This window comes from Bemisia tabaci, chromosome 9 (genome assembly GCF_918797505.1).
Source record: "Bemisia tabaci chromosome 9, PGI_BMITA_v3".
Classification (NCBI taxonomy): Eukaryota; Metazoa; Arthropoda; class Insecta; order Hemiptera; family Aleyrodidae; genus Bemisia; species Bemisia tabaci.
The window spans coordinates 35968658-35991606 of NC_092801.1; the positions used below are offsets into that span (position 1 = coordinate 35968658).

At 37.8% G+C, this 22949-nt stretch overlaps 2 protein-coding genes across 4 annotated transcripts in view; one reads left to right on the forward strand and one right to left on the reverse strand.

Annotated features, from left to right (window-relative positions):
- LOC109036100 (orexin receptor type 2) overlaps positions 1-22949 on the reverse strand; it is a 553272-nt gene that overhangs the window by 76414 nt on the left and 453909 nt on the right. The gene's annotated exons all lie outside the window — the stretch shown is intronic.
- Positions 4819-7317, forward strand: LOC140225465 (uncharacterized). Its single transcript, XM_072304483.1, has 2 exons — positions 4819-5027; positions 6239-7317. Exon 2 carries the CDS (start codon positions 6274-6276, stop codon positions 6649-6651), a length of 378 nt encoding a protein of 125 aa, XP_072160584.1. The 5' UTR covers positions 4819-5027; positions 6239-6273; the 3' UTR covers positions 6652-7317.

The following is a 22949-nucleotide window of genomic DNA, read 5'->3' on the forward strand; positions in this document are numbered from 1 at the left end:
TTCGTGATATTATCAGCTCGCAGGAAATCACCTCATGGGTAAAATTGCTGATATAAATTTTCGAGTGCTTAAAATAATCGTATTCAAGAAACTAAGGCATTAAACTATGGAGTCAATTTCGTTTTAATAATATAACGGGATTTACTTGTCTTCAGGTCAAAACTCATACAAGGAAGCCCCTTGCAAGAGGCTAATTTTTTGTAATTTCACTCAATTTTTTCTCCTTTTTATAATTGAATTGCTTGTCACATTCTGAGGTCAATCATATTAAATTGTAATTTATACATTCTCCCCCCCCCCCTTCATTTTATTTTTTGTTTGGAGAAGTTTTGTTGATTTCTTCGGATTTCGAATACTGTAACTTCTCTTCTATTTGGCCGATTTTTATAAATGAGACCTCTTTTAATTCGTGTTTTAACGGAGAGTAAGGAAAAAATTGCTAAATACACGCGAAACAATTTTTTTGGAAAATTGGACGAATCCTAGCGTGACGGTGAAATGGTTAATGAAGCGTAAGTAATTGGGCGAGGGGCTGAGGATCCCGGCCTCGCTTGGCGACCGTCATTAGCTATTGTTCGTCGAGACGCCGACGCAGTGAGCAGGAGCGTGGGAAAGAGAGGGGTAAGTGGATTCCTGTATGAGCCACGTTTAGCTAATGGTCTAATGAGTCTCGAGGCTCATCACAGATTGCACTTACACAGATTGCACTATCAGAGCACGGGTACCAACTTTTGAAAAGTAAAACTGAGGTTACAGATCTGTCAAAGCAACGTTTTGAACAAAACGGAGGAGTTAAATTCTCATTTCGAGAGTGCCGACCTGCTCAGCCATCCTCGAATCAGTTCGCTTGATTCTGCTTATATATGCATATTTTAAATCAGCGCGTCGCATTCTTAGGCTTTTTTTGAAAAAACCAAGTAACGTAGATTCTTGGTATTCACTGCACATAAACTAATGAGCCCCAGAATGAGAAACAACTTTAAATCATAATTATTGATGGATAAATAAACTTTTTACACGCTTTGGAAAATCTCAGAAGTTCGCGGTAGTCACTTTTCGGTAAGGAACTAAGGGACTCGGTTATTGTATCGAGCAGGGTTCGAAACGATCGCAAAGGCGGTATACTACGTATACGCGCCAAAAATGGAAATTTCAGTGAAATATTTGATGAAATTGCACGAGGCTGTGGAATATTTTATATTTTTCGGGGGCTCGAGTACACGCACTCAGTTAAACACACGCAAATAGAAGAGAGTCACCATTTTTAAATTTTGCGAAGCATGAAAAGGAATCGGTATTTTTCAATACTTTTCATAAATTTCTGAAATTTCATGAAATATTTCACGTGAAATTTCAAGATTTTATTTTTCATAAAATTTTGCCTCCCTGTGAGCTGGTTTGAGCTGCACAAGAAACAATGTAAAAGTGGACGTGATTCCTTTTGTGGAAATAGATAAGTGGGATTTTACATGCTTGCGACAAGAGCGTTGTGAACCAAGTAGACAGATGTTGATGCTTCATATGACATAATACAGAATTTTTAAAAAATATGGACTGCCGAGCGGTTGCCATTTTACGTTTGGGTTTGAGGCGCTTCCTGCATGATTTTCAAGGTTATCACCATCCAAATTCTGATTTTAGACATCATAACGAAGAGATAGGTACCACTCACCAACTTTTTACAGATAGTGGCCCACGCGGCAGGATTTTTGTACATGTCAGGATAGACTCAATGACAAGGTTTCTAAATACTTCTTCCTCTAATTGCAACACGCAGGTTTTACATTAGCGATTCTGGAAAATCCCCAATAACTTCACAAGCAAATAGTTCTACTACTTATAATACAGGGTGCCTCACGAGCAACAAAACATAACACGGAACAATTGAATTTTTAAAAGAAGATTTTTTCCAACTTGCTTTTTCTCATACACAAAGATTCAATTTTTCAAAATTCTGGAAGGAACTGCTTTTATTCCTCCTTTTTTTTTGTTTTGTTTTGCAGAGTGCACAAATATCGTAGCTGAACACGCTGTTTCCTATACATAGACTTAATATTACTATGGAATGGCACATGGCTCCTATTCATGAAAAAAGTGGAATTTTTAAGACAATGCTGCCAATTTTTCTTTTATTCAGGAATTTTTTGTTATGTTTAGCAACACAATCACGATATTGGAGAGTTTCATCCTTCCAAAAAAGGTTTTATTTATTTTCTTTTTTTTTCTTTTTTTTTTAGAGAAAACTCAATGATTGACCCGCCGAGTTTAAGGTAGTTTATGCTGCAGTGAAAATAATTTCATTGGTTCTGAAATACGCCATTGTATTTTGAGGGGAGAAGTTCGTTCAGTGGAAAGTCTGGTCTCCCTCGGGGCTTGCAGAGAGCGAACACGGTGTAGAGTGTTCACAACCCCAAAAAAATCGACAACTCCAAAAAAAAAAGCACTCTGTCAAAGGTACATACCGGTGAACTGCAAAGAAGGCAGCACACACATGCACACAAAAAATTCACCGTCTGGTGACGTGTTCTTCTAAAATTGTATTTTTGGACTCTGCGTGACTCTGTAAAAAAATAGGAACAGACATACGCAGGCTTCACAGTTTCTACGAATTTTTTTTCAACGGATGGTTGGGTTGGCCTTGGGTCGAGATCAAACTTTGGACTTCAAGATTCCACGATGTGACATTGTAACTATACTAAGCAGGAACAGTACATTGCAGTCGCGATTTTCACATTCCATGCACGTTTTCATGAAGTGTTTCCTCCATGGTCTCGAGCACAATTTTTACCGTCAATATTTTGGTGATAGTGATCACTTGTCAGGTTAGTACAACTTTCTAACATTCGAAATTTTTAACGAGAAATAATTTCTTCAAATTTCACGTAAGACATTTAATAGAATTTCAGACATGTAGGAGAGATATTGAAGAATATACATTGCGAATGCTGATACTCAAATCCAACTTTGAAACGGGTTAAAATCAATTTAATATTTATGCTGATTGCGGTAGACGCACGGATCCTAAGACAGCATGTTGGAATTCTTTAGCCAACGTGCGTCAGCAATGAGCAAGGTGATTCGATGGATTCCATATTTTGTGTCAGAACGGCATGCGATATATCGCATCAATTGGTTCCATTTTTTCAGCTACTCGTCATTTTTCTCCAATTTTGAGATCGCAATTCTGTTGTCAGGAGACTAAAGCACTCACTTACCAATTTTAACAAAGAAATTCAACGTAATAAAGGCGTGGTTTTTTTTAGAGAGAAAACCTCGCACTCGAGTGCAGTTTAGATATCAGTATCGAGTGCGATGTTTTCTCACTAAAAAAAAACCACGCCTTTATCACGTTGAATTTCTTTGCTAAAATTGGTAAGTGGGTGGTTTAGTCTCCTGACAACAGAATTGCGATTTCAAAATTGGAGAAAAATGACGAGTAGCTGAAAGAATGGAACCAATTGATGCGATATATCGCATGCCGTTCTGACACAAAATATGGCATCCATCGAATCACCTTAAGCTGGAAATCTCAATACAAAGGGGAAAAGCTCACACACAAGCAGAATTTTCCCTCAAAAAGATACGCTGTTTGGTGCTACACTAGTGACACACTACAAGTAGAAAACTAGGAAATTGTGCTTGTGTGTGAGTTGTTGCCACTGTATTGAGATTTTCAGCTTTATGCTGATTTTTAACGCACGTTGGTTGAAAAATTCCGACAAAATATAACATTGTTTGAATGCAAGGCTGTTCTATGTATTTTGCTTTCCGTGTTTCACAGACGCAAGAATCCTCAATTTATTCCTGCATGTGCGAATGCGAGTTTCGTTTTTTATTATGTTCAATGTGTACAAATCACTGGGTATCTTAATATAAAAGAGTTCTTAGCATTAAAAAATCCTAGGTAAAATTTCACTGTTTCAAATCTTTCATATTTTTTCTCGTTGGTGGTCCATTCTGTTCTACTCATTCTCGATGATACCTCACACAGATGGCAAATGAAATTGAATTGTGCCGCACATTATAAAAACCAATTAAATATTTCTTTCCGAGCGTTGATGAATTTTAGAAGAAAAGACCCGCCAGTCTGGGTAATTATTTTAAAAAGAGCTAATTTGATTGAGTTGGGCTTGGAATAAAGGTCCCAATTTAAATTTAGGGTTTTTTTTCAAAGAAAAATTCTCTCCGTGTCCCGAAAAATGTACATCTGAGTATACATATAAGATTTTCTCTGAGAATTTTACAATGTAATGATACATAGGGAAACATCAAGGCAATTTTCAGGGAAAAATGAATCATCAGCGTGAAGTATTTTCTCCTTTTCATGTGTCGCACGAGGCAGTTGCTAAATTTCTGAAAACACCCAAATTTGAAGGTAACGTTTCCCAAACCAACATAAATACACTAGAAAAATTTGGAATAATTTATGAAGGAAACTGGTCGATGCCGTGAATACTGGAAAATACATTTTTTGCAAAGATTTTTCGATCCGCCTTTATCCTACTTTTGTTTTGGTTTCCTGACGCTTTGACGGTATTTAAATACAATTTTTTAGTCGAAGCTTCGTAGTGTTACGACATAAATCGCTGCTATCAAACTAATGAGCTATGAGATCAATACTTCGAACAAAAAATTGTGGAGCCCTTTTCACTGGAAAATTTTATTTGTTAGTCGTTTAAAAAATGGTAGAAAGTTTACACGAGTTAAAAGTTCCAGTATTATTTTGATGGCTCCAAATTTAATTCCCTCCCATTCATTTTTAACTTTAAATTTTAAAAATTTTCTTTGCAAATCTTAAGATTTTGCAGGGGCACAATTTATAAGTTGGACCTACTTTTTTTTATCCTCACAGCTAACTTTTGGACTTCCTCAAACCGGCCAGGTCTCTTCAAAGCAGGAAGACCACCAGAAGCCTTGGGTGGTGGTTCCATGTTCTAGGCAGTGCCGATGTTCTCAACAGAACCACTCCACAAATAGACAAGCGTCCACAACGCCACATGGTCAACCAAACCAGAATCTAACAGCAGGTACCCTCCCTTCTACAGCAATACCGTTTGAAATATATTTTTTTTGAAAACTCTGAAAACAATGAAGGGTTTCACAGATGCTTCTTCATAACGGGTAAAACCTAAAAAAATTTAAAAAACTACTATAAAATGTTTGAGAACTTAAGTTTTCGTAACATATGGGCGTCTTCAATATGTTTGAAAGTCATTTTTAATCATTAAACAAAAATCTGTACAAAATGTTTAAAACTCGATTAGTACATTTCAAATGTTCAACTCGTTTTGTGAAGCTATCATTTTGAAAGCGATTCTAAAAAGTTTCATAGGCACATTTTTAAAATCTATGTAAATAATTGTTAAACAATTGGTTGACACTATTGAAAAGCGTTTTGAATAATGGGTTTTTCAGAACATTTTTGAGATTGTCTTATTCCTTTTCAGAGGGAGGGGGCAATTTTTTTTATGCAAAAAAAAAAATCACATTTAAAATAGGCCAACCAGAACTGAGATTGCCAAAGTTGTCTAATAAAATAATTGCTTGAAAACATATTTGAATTATTTCCTACAAGTTGGTTTCTGAAAGATTGAGATGAAACTGTCATTTTAAAAAAAATCATTTGTAGAACATGGTAATTGATTAAAAAATCGAGCCACAAGCCAAAATACACAAGTATTATCTGGTATCACTCGTCTCTCTTCTTGAATCTCACCTTCTTTTATTTTATTCTACAATAAAGTTGCAAAAGTTGTGTATTTTTACATAGTTTGATAATAGTTTTGTAGCTTTTTAATTTTTTTAAAATGTTTTCATCGGTTGTTCGTAATGCACTGGAGAACATCGCAGTTTGTAGCTGTCGAAACGTTTGCTTAATTTCTTGTAAGTTTTATGTATTTTCTCATCGATGTGTAGTTTGAAATATTACTCGTGTATTTTGGCTTGTTGCTCAATTTTTTAATCAACTTATACACTGGAAAAAAAACACATTGGATCTAGAGTACAGAGTCTTGAAAACATTGACAAGAAAAAGGACTCTTGATTCAATCAGATATAAGCTTAAATCAAAAGAAAATCCGCTCCAATTTTAGAGGCGTGGGTCTTGATTTAAGCTTAAATCTGATTGAATCAAGAGTATTTCTTTTGTCGATTTTTTTAAGAGTCTGGACTCTAGATCCAAGGTGTTTTTCTTCCAGTGTATGTTTAAGGAAAAACGTTTCTCTTGGTGTACAATTAGGGCTGGACTCGAATTCGAAACCCGGTCAACGGCCGATGGGACTCCCTCCAAAAGTCCGATCACCCTTGCGGCAAAAGAAGCAAGCATCCCCTACGATGGCCACTCGACGTAACCCAACGCCTGCGCTAATCTCCAGGATCTGGAAACTGCGAGGGTCACGCGACATCCCCACGGCGTCCTCGAGGGAACACGATCAAGCTCTGACCACGAGGGGGTTTTTTAGTAAACTTTGTTCTGGAGGTGGAGGTGGAGGTGGAGGCGGCTCGCAAGCGCCAGTGGCGGTCAGACCTGACGATCTCCACGAAAACCCTCCTCCACAACAAATCCGCACGACCGCCATCGGAACGAGGCAAAGGGGGTTGTGCTATTATCTAAGACCGAAAAACTGGTGCAAATGTTTCGGCATCGTGTAAGATGGGTCTTCAGATTTACTTTTAGGTACAATCTTTGGTTGCTAGTGAAGGTATTACAGAGCACCCTGTGTACCTACGATGATTTTCAAACAGGCACGATCAAAAAAGATGACAGGCAGTGGCGTGGCGTGAATTGCGATGTATCGATTGTTAAGCCATTTAAACCTATGGAAAAGGATCGAAAAACAGGGTGTTCGCAGCGAACACCTTGATAATCGATTCTTTACCACGGATTCAAATGGGGATATATCGAAAATCGATCATTCACGCCACGCCACTGATGACAGGTAACTCTCAAAAAGTGCGTCATGGAAATTTTCTTCGTCCTGCGTGGAGGAAAATATCGTGGTACTTCTTTTGTCTGGCGCATACGGGTGGAATTGTTCTATTTAAAATGCCCAATGTACAACATGTCCAACAAAAAATGAATCAGTGAGTTCGAAAACACACCAACTCGGGTTTTTTTCGATTTTCACTTTTTTACAGTTTCGTGACACTTATGGATAGAAGCATCTGCAAGCGAGAGGAAATTTCGAAATTGCAATCCGAAGTGCTCGAAACAGCGACGGGAAAAGGGAAAAGTCGAAGTATTTCATTGGAAATACCAATTTTTGGCCATTTCAAGGGAAACGGGTGACCATCCGATCTTGCGGTTTTCTTTTTTCGGTTTAGTATACCTTGTACCAACAAGTTATATAAATATTCAAGCGTTATCAAGGTTAAAAAATATACATTTTTCAGGACAGACTAAGAAAAATCAGTATCTGAAAGTCGGTGAGAACGAAAGCACACCAACACGGAAATTTTAAAACGGTTTTTTTCTGTCACCAAACATGGTGTATCGATTTCAACTTGGTGCTTTACAAAGTCTCTAAGTACTTAACCTTTGACACCAAAAAGGTTTTTCTTAAACTAACTTTTTCGCCCGCTGCGCAGTTTTAGGTGTTTCCTGAACAATTTTTCTCTTCCGAGTTGGTGTGTTTTCGAACTCACTGATTCAAATGTTCATTACAACAATGTCCACTATAAAACAGCCAATTTACAAGTTGTCCATAGTGAAAAAATGTCCAGTGGGCGAATAGTCCATTATACATAAATGCCTTTGAAAGTAATGCTCCATCGTCGACTAGGTAAGTGCAGAAAGAAGTCCGCAGTTTTCATAAATTTTACCTCGGAAAAGCGTAACCTATGTTGTCAGATGTATTAGGTGAGCGTCTTGCAGCTTTGTCTAGGGGCAACTTCGTGAAAACTATATATTCATTCTTGCTTTTAACCTCCTCTATTTCTTTTATTTCTGATTTCACCCACCTCCTTCGGGACATTTAAGACCCTAAGGTTTTTAGATTCATGGACAAAATCTACTACTGGACATTCCTCTTGGAAAATCAATTACTACAGACCAAAAGTGCATTGGAAATGTTTGAGCGGACATTGCTGTCATAGACGTTTCTCGTTGGACATTTAAAATAGGACATTTTTACTGTGCACTCAATTTTAAGGGTTTTAGGTCAGAAATTCTGACACGCACACAGAAAAGGAGCGACTAGTGAGCCTATACAGGGTGATTCAGGGTCAAACGGCCAGACTGCAGGAGCGTGTTCTACAGGTCAAAATAATAATTTTTTGTTGTATAAAGTTTATTACAAAAGTGCCCCCAGTCGTAGCTACGGTTCCCCAAAATTTCGAAAGGAAAACGTTTTTGGCAACGGTTGTGGACAAAATTTCATGAAAATTTGTACATTCCTGTACTTTAGTGCCCTAAATGATCTAAAAAAAATCGAAATCTTAATTTAAAGAGGAGGGGTCGTTTTGGCTCCTGCATGCAGGCTGGCCATTTAACCTTGGATCACCCTGTATTGGGAGAGTACGGACGTGTCAAAATATAGAGCTCTCAGGGCCCAAAAGAGCAGCCAACCTTGTAATACGAAATATCATACTGCGAAACATTTGATTCCAATATCGAACAAAGATGGCTAGGAATGTTCATAAGCGAACGTTCCTTCTTGAACATGAGTAAATTTATGGAAGAATGGAGTGAAAAACGTGCCTCACAAACGATGAGTTGTAACCATTGTAATGATAAATCACTCTGGATAATTTTATTTCATAGGTTGACTACTCTTTTGGGTCCTAAAAGTTCCTTGACGTAATCTCAAAATTACATACACGTCCGCACTCTCCCGATATTGGTGTTCTGGAGGCAAGTAACTTAGTAACGTACTCTTTGGAGCGAAAATTAAACTACAACCGTGCGTGGCTTGTTCTTGAGCCTTTCTCGAGAGTAATTCCCGTTCACAGCTTGAAATCACCTATATTGACCTTTTCCCCTGAATTCGGATCCTCTTGACAAATTGTTTTCAGAAGACAAGGTCCTTTTTCAAGATTCTACGAGTATAGCATTAAAGCGATTGCAAGTTCTTTTTTGAAAAACCTGAATGTCAGTCTACAGGCTCACTTTGAGAAATGTGATAAAATCTGTGAAAATAGGGTATATCTTCAAATTTTTCCATGATGTTTTGCAAATTTAAATTAGATTTATATAATCTTGTTCTCGCCTAAATCTATCCATTAATTATAAAATCTTATTTTTAATTCTAATTTTATGTGAGTTTTCATTAAACTGTTGAAAACTAAAAATTGCCGAATTATTCCATTATTGTAATTTATAATCACCACAATCCTTTCCAATTTAGAGGAGCCGTGCCTTTTTCTGTTTGATTTGTGAATTTTAGACATTCGTGACTCTAAAAACAAGTGACTTTCGCTAAAGAAAAAAAGAAAATTTTCCTTCCAATTTGTAATTGAAGATGCGTTTCGAACCTCCAGGTGATCATCTTTAGTTTTCCTCTTTACACGCCTGAAATATCAAATCAAAAGGAGAAAGGCCAAATGATCACGAACCGACGATCGGTCGATATTCCGCCAACTGCGTAGGCAAAGGGAACATTGCGTGGGCTACGACCTTGAATAGTGGATGATATTAAATTTACTAGGCCTTGTTCACACGAGCGCGGTTAAGGGAACTTTGGAAGAACTTGTAATGACTTACCAACAACTTATTCCTCACCCCCCTCCCAGTTTATGGAACTAATTCGTCCAAACTGCCTGGTTAAGTACTGGAAAAAAACACATTCTATCTAGAGTCGAGACTCTGGATCCAATGTGTTTTTCTTTTTCCAGTGAGGCCGTCTTGATCAAAATGCGCTCCATTTTTCCAAGGTTGCGTACGCACGCAGCTGCCCTGCGCATTTTCAAATAGCGTACCCGTCTCGGAATTTAAAGCGATTTGCACTGGAATACAGATCGCGCGAGATTAGAGATTGAGTTCTGCCCGCGCCGCCGCCGTGCGGAGAGCGGCCAGCGCGAAACGCGGATTAGCGCGTGCAAACCTAAAGGGATACTTCAAGCATTGCGCAATGCGTGAAGTATCCAAGTAGGTTTGTAGGCATTAGTGCGCGTTTCGAGCTGGTAGCACACCGCGCCGGAAGCCTGGGGAGTGGACGCGATGCTTGAAGTATACCTATAATTTTGCAGGCACTTCCTACGATAATTTTTCGCTAAAAGTTCAAAGTTTCGGAAAGAGCGACGCCAAGAATGGCACAATTTGGGCCAGAAGGGATTTTTCTGAAACCGGGCCCAAACGATACCTTATGATACCCTAAAACTCTGGTAAAAATTTTAGCTTGAGTATACGCACCGTTTTTGAGAAATGGGGGGGGCAAAGTTGCCAAATCGCCATCATTCTGGACAGCATTTTTACAGCAAAAAGACGGGAAAAATGGACGAAAAAGTTACACTATTGATGGGTTTGGGCTGTAAATGTTCTTATTGAGCCCCCGTGCATGTAACTGTGTTCAGTTTCAAAAATTTTGGACGTACAGTGGTCCAAAATGGGGAGAAATCGTGGACAGATAAGGATTCTTTGTCAAACTTTTTAAAAATGGAAGTAAAATTGTTGGTCTCCTGCAGAGATCATGTGAAACAATGTTCTTATCGGTCTTCAATGCATTCAATTGAGTTCAGTTTATCAAATTTTCATCGCACAATGGTCCAAAATGGGAAATCAGTGGACAAATTAAGATCTTCTGCCTAACTTTTTAAAAATGATGTACGACTATTGGTCCCCTGCAGAGATCATGGCGAACAATGTTCTTATCAATGCATTCAATTGGGTTCAGTTTATCAAATTTTCATCGCACAATGGTCCAAAATGGGAAATTAGTGGACAAATTAAGATCTTCTGTTGAAATTTTTGAAAAATAACATGAAACTATGAGGTTTTTCACTAGATTCGAAAGGTGTAAATTCAAAATAAGTTAGTAGCCAATAAAAGCTATCCATGTTCACTGTTTTGAACTGAACAAATGAGGTCTGGAAACGGTAATTCAGGAGGAACTTAGCTTTTGGATCCTTAAAATCCGGCTAACTGGGTGGTTTTTGTCCTAGTTAGTTGTCAGAGAATAATTGTAGTTAGAATAATACTTTACAATAAATCCTTTCTAAGGATTTAGGAAAGGTTAGGTTAGGTTAGGTTAGATTTCAACAGAAGATCTTAATTTGTCCACTGATTTCCCATTTTGGACCATTGTGCGATGAAAATTTGATAAACTGAACCCAATTGAATGCATTGATAAGAACATTGTTCGCCATGATCTCTGCAGGGGACCAATAGTCGTACATCATTTTTAAAAAGTTAGGCAGAAGATCTTAATTTGTCCACTGATTTCCCATTTTGGACCATTGTGCGATGAAAATTTGATAAACTGAACTCAATTGAATGCATTGAAGACCGATAAGAACATTGTTTCACATGATCTCTGCAGGAGACCAACAATTTTACTTCCATTTTTAAAAAGTTTGACAAAGAATCCTTATCTGTCCACGATTTCTCCCCATTTTGGACCACTGTACGTCCAAAATTTTTGAAACTGAACACAGTTACATGCACGGGGGCTCAATAAGAACATTTACAGCCCAAACCCATCAATAGTGTAACTTTTTCGTCCATTTTTCCCGTCTTTTTGCTGTAAAAATGCTGTCCAGAATGATGGCGATTTGGCAACTTTGCCCCCCCCCATTTCTCAAAAACGGTGCGTATACTCAAGCTAAAATGTTTACCAGAGTTTAAGGGTATCATAAGGTATCGTTTGGGCCCGGTTTCAGAAAAATCCCTTCTGGCCCAAATTGTGCCAAAAAACGATCGTTTTTGGCGTCGCTCTTTCCTTTCGGAAGATGATGTTTCTCTTCACTGATCCGGTCACAATAATGAAGCAACAAAACTCTCTCACATATTCACAACAATGAAAAGTAGTTTCGTGTTTTTTTCGCTGACACAGAGGTTTTGACGGAGAGTGGAGAGGTTGAATGGGGCGATACGCGTGATAGAACTACTTACACACTTCGAGTAGGTCAAATTGTGCATTTAAAAAATGAAGGAGAATCTTTTTCCGCTGACTTAGAGACTTTAACGCAGAAGTAGAAAAATTGAATGAGGCGAAGCGTGTGATACAACTATTTCAACCTTCGAGGAAGTAAAATTGCACATCCACAATATGAAGGAGAACTATACCATCCGAAGTATTCGGTTCCGTCAAACACAACATTTAGTTCCGAACGGATTTGTAACGGAATGTTCGGTTTGTATGACGAAACTTATGAGGTTAAAGTAATTAATGAAAGAAGTTCGATTACATGAACCGAACGTACGGTTAAACAAATTATAAAATCGGTTTTATTCTAAAGAGTGAACTCTCAGTGCACTGTTTTTTTTTTACGAATATTTATGACAAGGATGTAGTTATCACGTCACAGTAAGTGGAGGCGCACCGATTTTTACGAAGCTAGTATGAAAGCGTAGAATTTTTGAGAAGATTACTGCGTAAGCATTAAATATTTAGAAAATTACTGCTTAGGTATTGAACTTTTCACAAAATTACTGCGTAGGCGTTCAATTTTTGGAAAAGAGCCTCCAAAAAAGGCTGACTTTCGCCCCTTTTTCCGTATTCGATTCGACCATTGAACCAAGGTTTAAAAGGAAGCTTATAATAACAGAAAACTCAGGAAAAAATTTCAAGATGAGTATAGGAACCGTTTTCGAGTTACGGGGGGGGGGGGGGGGGGGGGGGGGGGGGGGGCAAAGGGGGTAAAAACTCCGGCCTTATTTTTCGCTATTTTCTTGTTGAATTGATGTGTCTACGGGGTTGTTATCGTTATTTACACACTTTATACACACCGGCTCCTACGTATTTTTACACGCAAAATCAAGTTTTTATGTTGACGAGTCGATACATCGATCGGTTATATCGATTTTCTAAGATTCTTTACAGAAAATCGACGATTTAATTAGATTAAAATTGTTCATTTTTGATTCAAGGATGACTAAATGCACCCAATATGACTATAATAGACAGACACCTACAACTTATAAAAAAACATTGTTTCGCCAAGAAATGATTTTTTTCAGGGTTTTGTCTGAAAAGTATGGCAGCAATGATTGAGATTTGATTGAGTGCAATTTTCCTTGAAAAGAAATGAAAGAATCGGTTTTATCGTCATCATTTCTATGATTCTTTCTACCTTAAAATTTCCATTGCATCGCTCAGTACATTTGCTGCAGGTGGGAATTTTCCATCCACTTTTCAAAATAGATTTTTCGCCGTGAAAACGGGCGATAAGCCCTGATCCCAGGCCAGTCCATCCCTGGCGTAGCTTTCTTTTGGGAAAAAGATTACTCAAGCGTTATATTCTGTGAAATTTCTCAGAACAAAATTTCATCCAAACTGATAAATATTTCACAACATGTGCGTGCGTCATGAAAGAGGAGGCTTTCATCGAAAATGTCTGCCATCAATGGAAGATCCCCGCTTCCATTTTATGAGAAATATGCGAGGTAAAACGCATGACAAATGAAATGCGACGCAAATCTGTGCAGTGAACAATTCTATGACATTACTTTTTTGCCATGCAAAAACGTCCTATGGAATTTCGAACGTTGCTCAATTTCGTTTGCTCAAACACAAAATTTCTGGTGAACTTGGGAATATTTGGATTGCATTTTGCAAACAGGAACCACTAGCATTCCAATGTTGCTAAGATTGTGCAACTTCTTTTGTCTTGGAGGAAAAACCCGATTATCTATTAATAGTTTCTATTTTACTCGCTAAAAACTGTAAATTTAAGACAAAAATTATCATCTAAATTTCATAGTTTTTCACGATTTTTGCAATTTTATTGCAAAAGATGAAGTTGCACAATCTTAGCATCATTGCAATGCTAGTGGTTCCTTTTGGCAAAATGCAATCCATTTATCATCCAGTTTTTCAGAGAGTAACGTTCGTGGTTTGATCTAGAGTATCTGTGATTTTCAAGAAAAAATGCTCATTACTTTCTTCAAAATACATACATCATTCGTTGAAATTTAGCAACATTCGAAAGTTGGATGAGCCTTCATAGAGGAGTTCTCATTAAACATTGACCTTTTCAGACGAAGCCTTTTTTCGCCTGGAAGCGAATTGACAATAAAAAAAGAGACGCAAAAAAACAGAGGAGGGGAAAGGGAAAACCGCATAAAAACTTGCGCAAATCAAAGTCGTGCGGTTCCATCAAAATCGCAGTATCGAACAAGCTTTTCTGAGGTGAGCACCTGCTAATGTAGCTCTATAGAAATTCCCGCCGAAAACAAATAACTGCATCTTCAATGGCACAATGGGGCACTAAACGAGGTACGAACTAAAAACTTTGTTACTCGTTTTCTCTTCAACATCTTTCGCATGGGAAATGAGTCACACAAAGAAAAGTTTGGCAATCAGTACTTACGGAGCTCCAGCAAGAGAGCCATTGTTTCCAAATTTTATCGTCAGGTGCAATTTTTTCCGAAGGAACAATTTTACAGAATGGTTTGAGAAAATCTACTTTCAGCCAAAGAGACATTTTCCTGAAATTTCCAAAGAGTCGCAACAACCTATCCTTTATTAACGAATACATTAGCCGGTGGAATTTGGCAACAGCTGCGATGTCACTGCTCAAGTCACTGCTCATATAACTGTTTAAAATTAACTTAAGTTGGGTAACACAAACGCAAATGACATAATATTCGAGTTTGCTTTTGATTCGATTCATTTGTGTTTACATAAATCCAATGATATAAAAATACGATGTGAGCATAGCAGCAGCCTGATTGTTGAAATTTTGTGTTGTCGGATGGACATAGATGACATAGGTTCAATGGCGAAGCGTGATTGGTCGGCTATGTCTTATCGCTGCTTTGTCGGTTGGAATGGATGACAAATTAAAGGCACCTTTTGAGTATCCGACAGTATGTCGTCCATTTCACCCGACAAAGCACGACAAAGCAACGATAAGACAAAGCCGACCAATCACGCCTCGTCATTTAACCTATGTCATCCATTTTCACCCGACAAACACACAATTTCAACAATCAGGCTGCTGGATCGATAAATATATAAGTAAATATAAAATATTCAGTATAAATTACGAAAATTCAAGTCACAAAGCATGAAGGTAAAACAAGCGGGAAAGTTCTAATACTGTCGTATTAGAAAAGCGCTCAGGTGTTAGTCAATGTATTTAGTGAAGAAAGGAAGTATAAACTTTGTCGACTTGGCTGGGTAATGGAAATAAAACATCAGCTGATAGCAAACAAAGGTTACCAAGGAAACCGTAAACGCGTATTTTTGTTTCCCGAAAATGAGCTCACCGTTGAGCTCATCAGGCGCGTTTTTTTGGCGCGTGTACGTAGTATACCGCCTTTGCGATCGTTTCGACCCCCCACTCGATACAATAACCGAGTCCCTTAGTTCCTTACCGAAAAGTGACTACCGCGAACTTCTGAGATTTTCCAAAGCGTGTAAAAAGTTTATTTATCCGTCAATAATTATGATTTAAAGTTGTTTCTCATTCTGGGGCCCTCTAGTTTATGTGTAATGAATACCAAGAGTCTGCGTTACTTGGTTTTTTTTAAAAAAAACCTTAGAATGCGACGCGCTGATTTAAAATATGCATATATAAGCAGAAGCAAGCGAACTGATTCGAGGATGGCTGATCAGGTTGGCACTCGTTGAATGAGAATTTCACTTCTTCGTTTTGTTTAAAACGTTGCTTTGACAGATCTCCACAACTCTGTTATGATTTTCAAAATTTGGTACTCCTTGCTCTGATAGCCGGGGCCAGCAGGATAGTGGTAAGTGCAATCTGTGATGAGCCTCGAGACTCATTAGACCATGTGCTAACCGTGGCCCATACAGAAATTCACTCCCCTATCAGGCCAAAACAGTGCACAGGCAGGCACAAAACCCAGGTAGTGTCCCGGTCCTGGCTCGGTTCGCCGCGTCGCTTCCCAGCTGAAGAACAAAAGGCGACCCTCGCGGTCCTCGTCACAGTCAGACCTAATTACTTTCACTCGATTACCCATTTCACCGTCACGCTGGGATCCATCAAATTTTCGAAAAAATTGTTTCGCGAGTACTTAGCAATTTTTTCCTTACTCTCCGTTCAAAGACGAATTGAAAGAGGTTTCATTCATAAAAATCGGCCGAATAGAAGAGAAGTTACAGTATTCGAAATCCGAAGAAATCAACGAAACTTCTCCAAATAAAAAATAAAATGAAGGGGAAAAAAGAAATGTATAAATTACAATTAAATATAATTGACCTCAGAATTTGGCAAGCAATTCAACTATATAACGGAGAAAAAATTGGGAGAAATTACAAAAAATTCGCCTCTTGCAAGGGGCTTCCTTGTAAGAATTTTGATCTGAAGGCAAGGATTGAATACCAGCGCAATACACCATACAATACATGGTGTGCCTGAACAAACATTTTTTTTTGTGTCAAAATCGAAAATTCTTTATATTTTTTAACTACAATGTCTCTTGAGTCGTTTAAGCCAAAAAAAAATTCCGTCAAGATTCTGGAAAGTAAAAGCGCTTTAAAAGTATTCTGGGGCTATGTATCCTAACTGTGTCCACACATGGTTTCTGTTCAGCACATCCATGTGTAAGTATTTTTACGTAGAATCTAATTTTCACGTCAGGGAGTCGACACATCTCGATTTTTTCGATTTTATACGGAAAATTGATGGTTTTTTGGGATTGAAATTATTATTGTTTCATGAAAAATAAATGCACCCAAAATGACTATCGCATATTGATTTTTATATATTTGCACCCACGAAATAGGTTGGTAAATTCAACGAGTGAGTGCATCGACCTGGTATATCAAGTTTCTGCAATTTTTTACGCCAAATCGGCAGTTTTTTGGGATGTAGATGCTTACTTTCAATTCATGAATGAATAAAGCATGGACATGGTTGAACTTCTTTGCATGGAAATACGTTTAAGATAACAAAATCAAGACAATTTTAATGCAATTACATTTATATCGAGTCAATTTCTTTTCAATAATATATCGGGATTTATAGTAGGTACCGGTGATTTGGATATTTTAGCCCCAATAATACCTTTAAATCGACTGTATCTTTCAGGAGTTCGACAGAATTTTTCCTTTCTTCGCTTAAATTATTCCGTAGCACTTTTCGTTAAGAATCTGATAAGATATTGCTGGAGGCAGATCAAAAAACTTAAACTCGTTCGAATCGCTGTCTACATTCACAATACACGGTCTCGTCAAAGTGCGTCGTCGAAGAGTTGGATCGTATAAATTCTCTTGTTGTGCTACTTGCCTATTTTGAAATCTCTGTAAATGAAAACTAAAGGGGTTGATATGTGTGAGTTAATGACGCGCCTTATCAACACATTGTGTTGGAGTTCACTGCTTGTTTTAGGCTTCATTTGAGTTCAACGATCAATTTCGATAAGAATTACTCTACCGCTAAGAAATTTTCTTATAGACAAACGATCGAAACTACCTGCGCATTACGTTAAAAGCATAAAATACAGTTTTCACAGCTTTATTTATTTTAAAAATGGACCCCCCCCCCCAAAAAAAAAGCCTACATATTGATGAGCTGGTGCGCCATTTAAACGCATTAGCACTAGTATACTAGTACTCAGAGGCAAGTCGAAATCAAAAAGCGCTGCCTATCGACTGAGCGCTTAAAATACGATTGAAAGAAATGGAATGGTAATAGACGGCGCTTTAAGGTACAAAAAAGGTTCAACGTGGAAAAAGCTCGTTCACCTATGTATGCCAAACCTTGTCTCGCTAAAGAAGGAGGAATAGTAAGGAGTGTGCAAACAATACTTATTTGATACTTAACCTCTCTCTTTCTTAAATCCGTGCGGAGGCAATCTTCTTGACATCAGTTCTAAATATCGACTCCTCCTCATGAGGGAAATATTCACGTAAAAGAGTCATAGACGCATATATTCGAAATGTCCGTTCAATCACCCGAGAACTACCATGCTGAGAAAAAACCACCAAATAATCGAATTTTGCCAAATTTACTCTTGAAAATGCGTGTTTTTGAGAAAAATCATAAATATATTTATCAATGAAAGTTTCAGCCACTTCAGATTAAACTACGAACAAAATTCTGCGCAAACTTATAGGAAAAATACTGAAGAATTTTCCTGAAAATTCATGATGTGTCAAAGGAAGTTTGGCAACGCCTGAGGGCTCATACAACGTATTTCCATCGCCCAATCGAGTGGCATTGATGATGCGCGTCATTCTACAAGCATCATAACGATTCGAAACCACGCAATAGCCCACATGTAGACGTATGTTCAAAATTAATGACTTCACTAGCAAATTGATGATGAAACTGTAGAAATGCGTAAAGTTGTTGTTGTAATCGTCGAAGGGGAAACATGTATAGGGGGTCACGACCCCCGACCCCCCAGGAGAACTTTCTCATTGGTTGAAATGGGTGGTTTTTAAAAATTAAAAGGAAAAATGACAGATTAACTAAAGGGCATTGGCGAGGCGTGAATTATTGCTCATCGATATTTCCCCATTTGAAGCTGCGGTAATGAATTGATATTCAGGTGTTCGTTACGAGCACCCTGTTTGTCAATCCCATGGAGTTGTAATGTAAGTGGGAGAGCTGGCGCCACTTTTAAGCATTTTCCAGGTCCCGAATTTTCCAGGTCCAGGACTCCTGTGTGACGCCGGGTCACCTTTTCGATACACGATCGATTGTTTGCGATACACGGGTACCCGGCCATCCGATGTAAACAAAGAAGATAGGAATCACCAGGTATTCCTCACCGCCATTTTGGATCGAACATGTATCGAAAAAGTGACCCAAACTCAGCGCACACCGGGCTCGGAACTCGTCGAGCAGAACATGGCGCCAGCTCTCCTATTTACATGACGACTCTATGTACTCTATGATCAATCCTTTCCGATAGGTTTAAATGACAGAACCATCGATAAATGGCTAAGCATCACGGCACTGCTATATGATCTCTAATAGGTGATTTTAAAGGTCAAATTCATACCTACTTTTGCCGCTCCTCTGACGTAAGGGCGTATCTCTGTTTTCAAGTGCGCCCTGTCTTCCATATAATTCCATGCTTTCCGGGGCTCACAAGGAAAAAGAGGTACGTCCTTACATCAGAGGAGCGACGATTTATCGATTGTAGCCACCCGCTCCTACCAATAGGATTAGTCCATTTTCTCTTTGTCTACTATCAATCTCAATAATCAGCTGAAACTCCAATTCTAGATCCACAGTCCGTATAAATAACGGTTCCCAGTCATAGTGCGGAGTTCTATGATCTCCGCCCCTATTTAAGTTTTTACAGGGAGATTGAACGATTGAACCAACATCATGGTCGGACATTTTCATCGAATACCCTTCATACAGTCACGCAGAGAAGAAAAATCCCCGAAGTTATCAAGGACTTGCGTTTTTTTAGTTTTCACGTAGATAGAAAAGTATGACAGTAAGTCTGCCGTGCGAAGAAATAACGCCGTATGAGCATTCGCATGTTGCCGAATTTCCTCTCAGAAAATATTTATTTTTAAAGATAGTCACGAATATTTTGCCTTGCGATCTTCAGACTATTAAGATCAAATTACGAACGGAATTCTCTAAAAAAAATCGAAGGAAAAATGTTTATAAATATTCCCGAAAATGCATGTTTTATCGAGGGAAATTTGGCAACGCGTAAAGGCTCTTACGTCGTTTTTCCTTAGCACGGCAGAAGTCTGTAATGCTGCAAACGGATAAACTAGAACAGTTTAACTCAATAATTGAAAAAGCTAGAGCGTATCATGAGTTTCTTTTGCCCATTTCGGTATAATTTAAGCTTTAGCTTAAAACAATGCATCTCGTCTGTAAAATTTTACTGTTTTTTTGTAGTTCTCTGAAAATTTGACGCATAAGGTTTGTGCTTTTTTTTATCTCATCATACACTTTGATGGAAAAAAATAGTAGCTTTAAAAACAGAAGCTTTCACCCCCGAGGAGCCAACCATATTTTTCTACTTGAAGGCTGTGACATGACATGTTAAAATTTCAGATCCATGCAACTGAAATGTCATAAACAGGTTAAGTTGACGCCATTATGGCACCCATTGTGGGTCCCCAGTTGTGGAAGTGAAAGTACTTTTGCTGGATCCTTTTCCAGCTCCACGTAGGAGGAACTTGAAGCACGTGATCTAAGTGCGTCAAGCAACCATTCGCGTGCCAAAAGGGGGGATCGTTCAGGTCGTTGACAAATTCACCGCAGTGGTGTGAATTTGAGCAGAAAAGTGCGGTTTAATTTTTGAAACTTAAAAGTACACTTAGTCGTGTGAGATTTTAGGATTCGTGCGGTCAACTCGTCAAATGCACGCTTTTCGAGTGATTTTTAGCGCCTTTCTGGTAATTTTTTCATGTATATGTGCACTGACTTTGGCATGGTTTGAATGATGATGATTGAAGATGTGAGAAATAAAAGTATCCTTAGTCGCGAGAGATTTTAGGATTCGTGCGGCCAACTTGCCTAATTCATATACTTTTCGAGTGATTTTTAGCTCCATTCTGGTGATTTTTTGATGTACATGTGTTTTTCAGAAAATAGATTGAAAATTGAATGATAATTTTGAGTTAAAAAAAGCTTAAATTTAAAGTTGCAAATAGACAAAATCTATACTGGAAATCTGGGTTTCATTTAATATTTAATTTTTTTTTTTTAAAAAAAAATAATCGGTAAATATTAATGAGTAATCGTGTTACCAATAAAACTTACTTCATTACCGATTAAATAATCGTTCGTTTTCATTTTAATACAACGTGCATTCTTCCAAAAGCTTTGAAATTATTTTTATTTAATTAAGTTTTCATTTGATTAATATTTACGTAAAGTTTTAATTGATTTTTCCAGGCTGAAGAAATATTTGACCGTTTATGTTGATAAGTCTTATTTTAAAGGATTGAATGAAACCTTAGTGAGAAAACCCCAGTAATTAGAATGAAAGTTTTTTCCTAGAATGTTTGAAAAATCTAAAAATTGCTGTCTACCTATTTTTTCCAACACCTGATTCACTTTGGTATTTGCAACATTTGAAGCTGCATTTGGAAAAAAACAATCAAAAAATATAAAAATGACAGTTGTTTGAGGTTTACGGGTAATTGAAAAAGTTGGACATTGTTCGTTTTAATCTTATTCGCCGCAATTCTAACATGACATTTCTATCTGATTCTACTCATTGCATTAACTCCTGTGTAAGTGGTATTGTTCGGTAAATAACTATTGTAATCTTGTCTATGACACATTATGATACAGAAAAACTTAAAAACCGACAGGGGAGACCAGGGGGACATACAATACTTTAAGCGCACATTTCTATGCAACTAATATATTTTTACTGTCCAGCTGTGGAAGGCGCACGCTGAAATATGGTCAGTAGATTCAAGAGGGTTTGCTGTCGGGCATACTACCGACAGATCTCACACGGAAACGTCAAAACCGACGGATGAAGGTCATGGGGTTTCACATCGCGACGCAAACATGAAAAATGCACTTGGCTCACAACTCGAATGGCTGAGCACACTCTCCACGAAATTCGGTAACCGATATGATGAGATATATTCACAAAATTCCGCCAAGAATGATTTAAAAAAAAAAAATTGCACAATCTAATTACTTAAATTACTGATACTATAAACATAGAGCTGTATTTTTTATATATGTTAATTGAATCGCATTTAGCAAAAAGAAACCAGCAGCGAGATTACAGTGTTTTCAAAATTTTGCAACTTCTTCTTTTCTTTTAATGATACTCCATATTCGTACATTATTAAAACTTACGCAAATAATTTACTTAAAAAATGGACAGTTTCTAGGTGCGAAGTAAAACAAATTTGCTTCTCTGGGAAATTTTTTAGATGATTATGATAAAGCAACATTTTCACAAAACTGTAATCGCGTTGGTTCCTTTTTGCCAAATGTGATCCGATTATGCACCCACTGTTTCAAAAGCGAATACTGTACCTTTAATGAAAAAGCTAAGAAATTTAGTAAAGGGCAAAAACCCTCTCGTATGTCCCTTGACTAACTGAATATTCACAAACATGCGGTTTTAGGTTGATGTACATATTTACATCGAATTCGTTTCGAACTAAGGCAAAACATTGACATTTTGGAACTCGGAGAACTTAGTAGCAATTCATGAATCATACCACATTCTGGATGGGAGGGGTTTAATTCTGCGAGACGTAAGGCAAAAGTTGTTGCAAAACGCAGTTTTTTCCACAACTACTTGCTAAGCGAGCAAAAAAGTTACTTTTTACGTGGGAGTATGATAAGTGTCTAGCGTAGTTTGATGTAATTCTTCAGGGGTTTAAGACCTGTGTCACGATTGCGAGCCGATGGAGGAGGAGGAGGAGGGGGAGGGGGGGCTCAAATTATTCAAATTTCACACGAAGGATAAGACCTCGATAATTCGAACAAATAAGTTCTGGTCGAAGAATCGTGTTTTGAAGGTTTAAGAATATACCTGTCTAAATGGCAAATTTGTGGTTCAATATAAATGAAGATATCACCGTTCGAAAATGACACCATATTCCTTCATTCATCACAATACTACCGTGATAGTGAGGAGAGAAATAAGTGTCAAATTTTCAAAATAGAGTCTCCTTCAAAATTCGTCTTATCTCTTACATATGGAAACACTGAAATAGATAAAACAGCAAAACACATTTTAATTTTATAAAAACGAGACATATGAGAAGCCGTTAGTGCGGAAAAATTACGTAGTTTGAGGCAAGACAGCAGTAAGTGACATTATTCCTCCAGAGAGCCAATAGAAACAGTGCTTTCAAGTGAAATGTCACCCTCTTTTGTCGATTTCTAGCCTAAAAATGTGTTTCTTGTGTGTCCAAAACGCA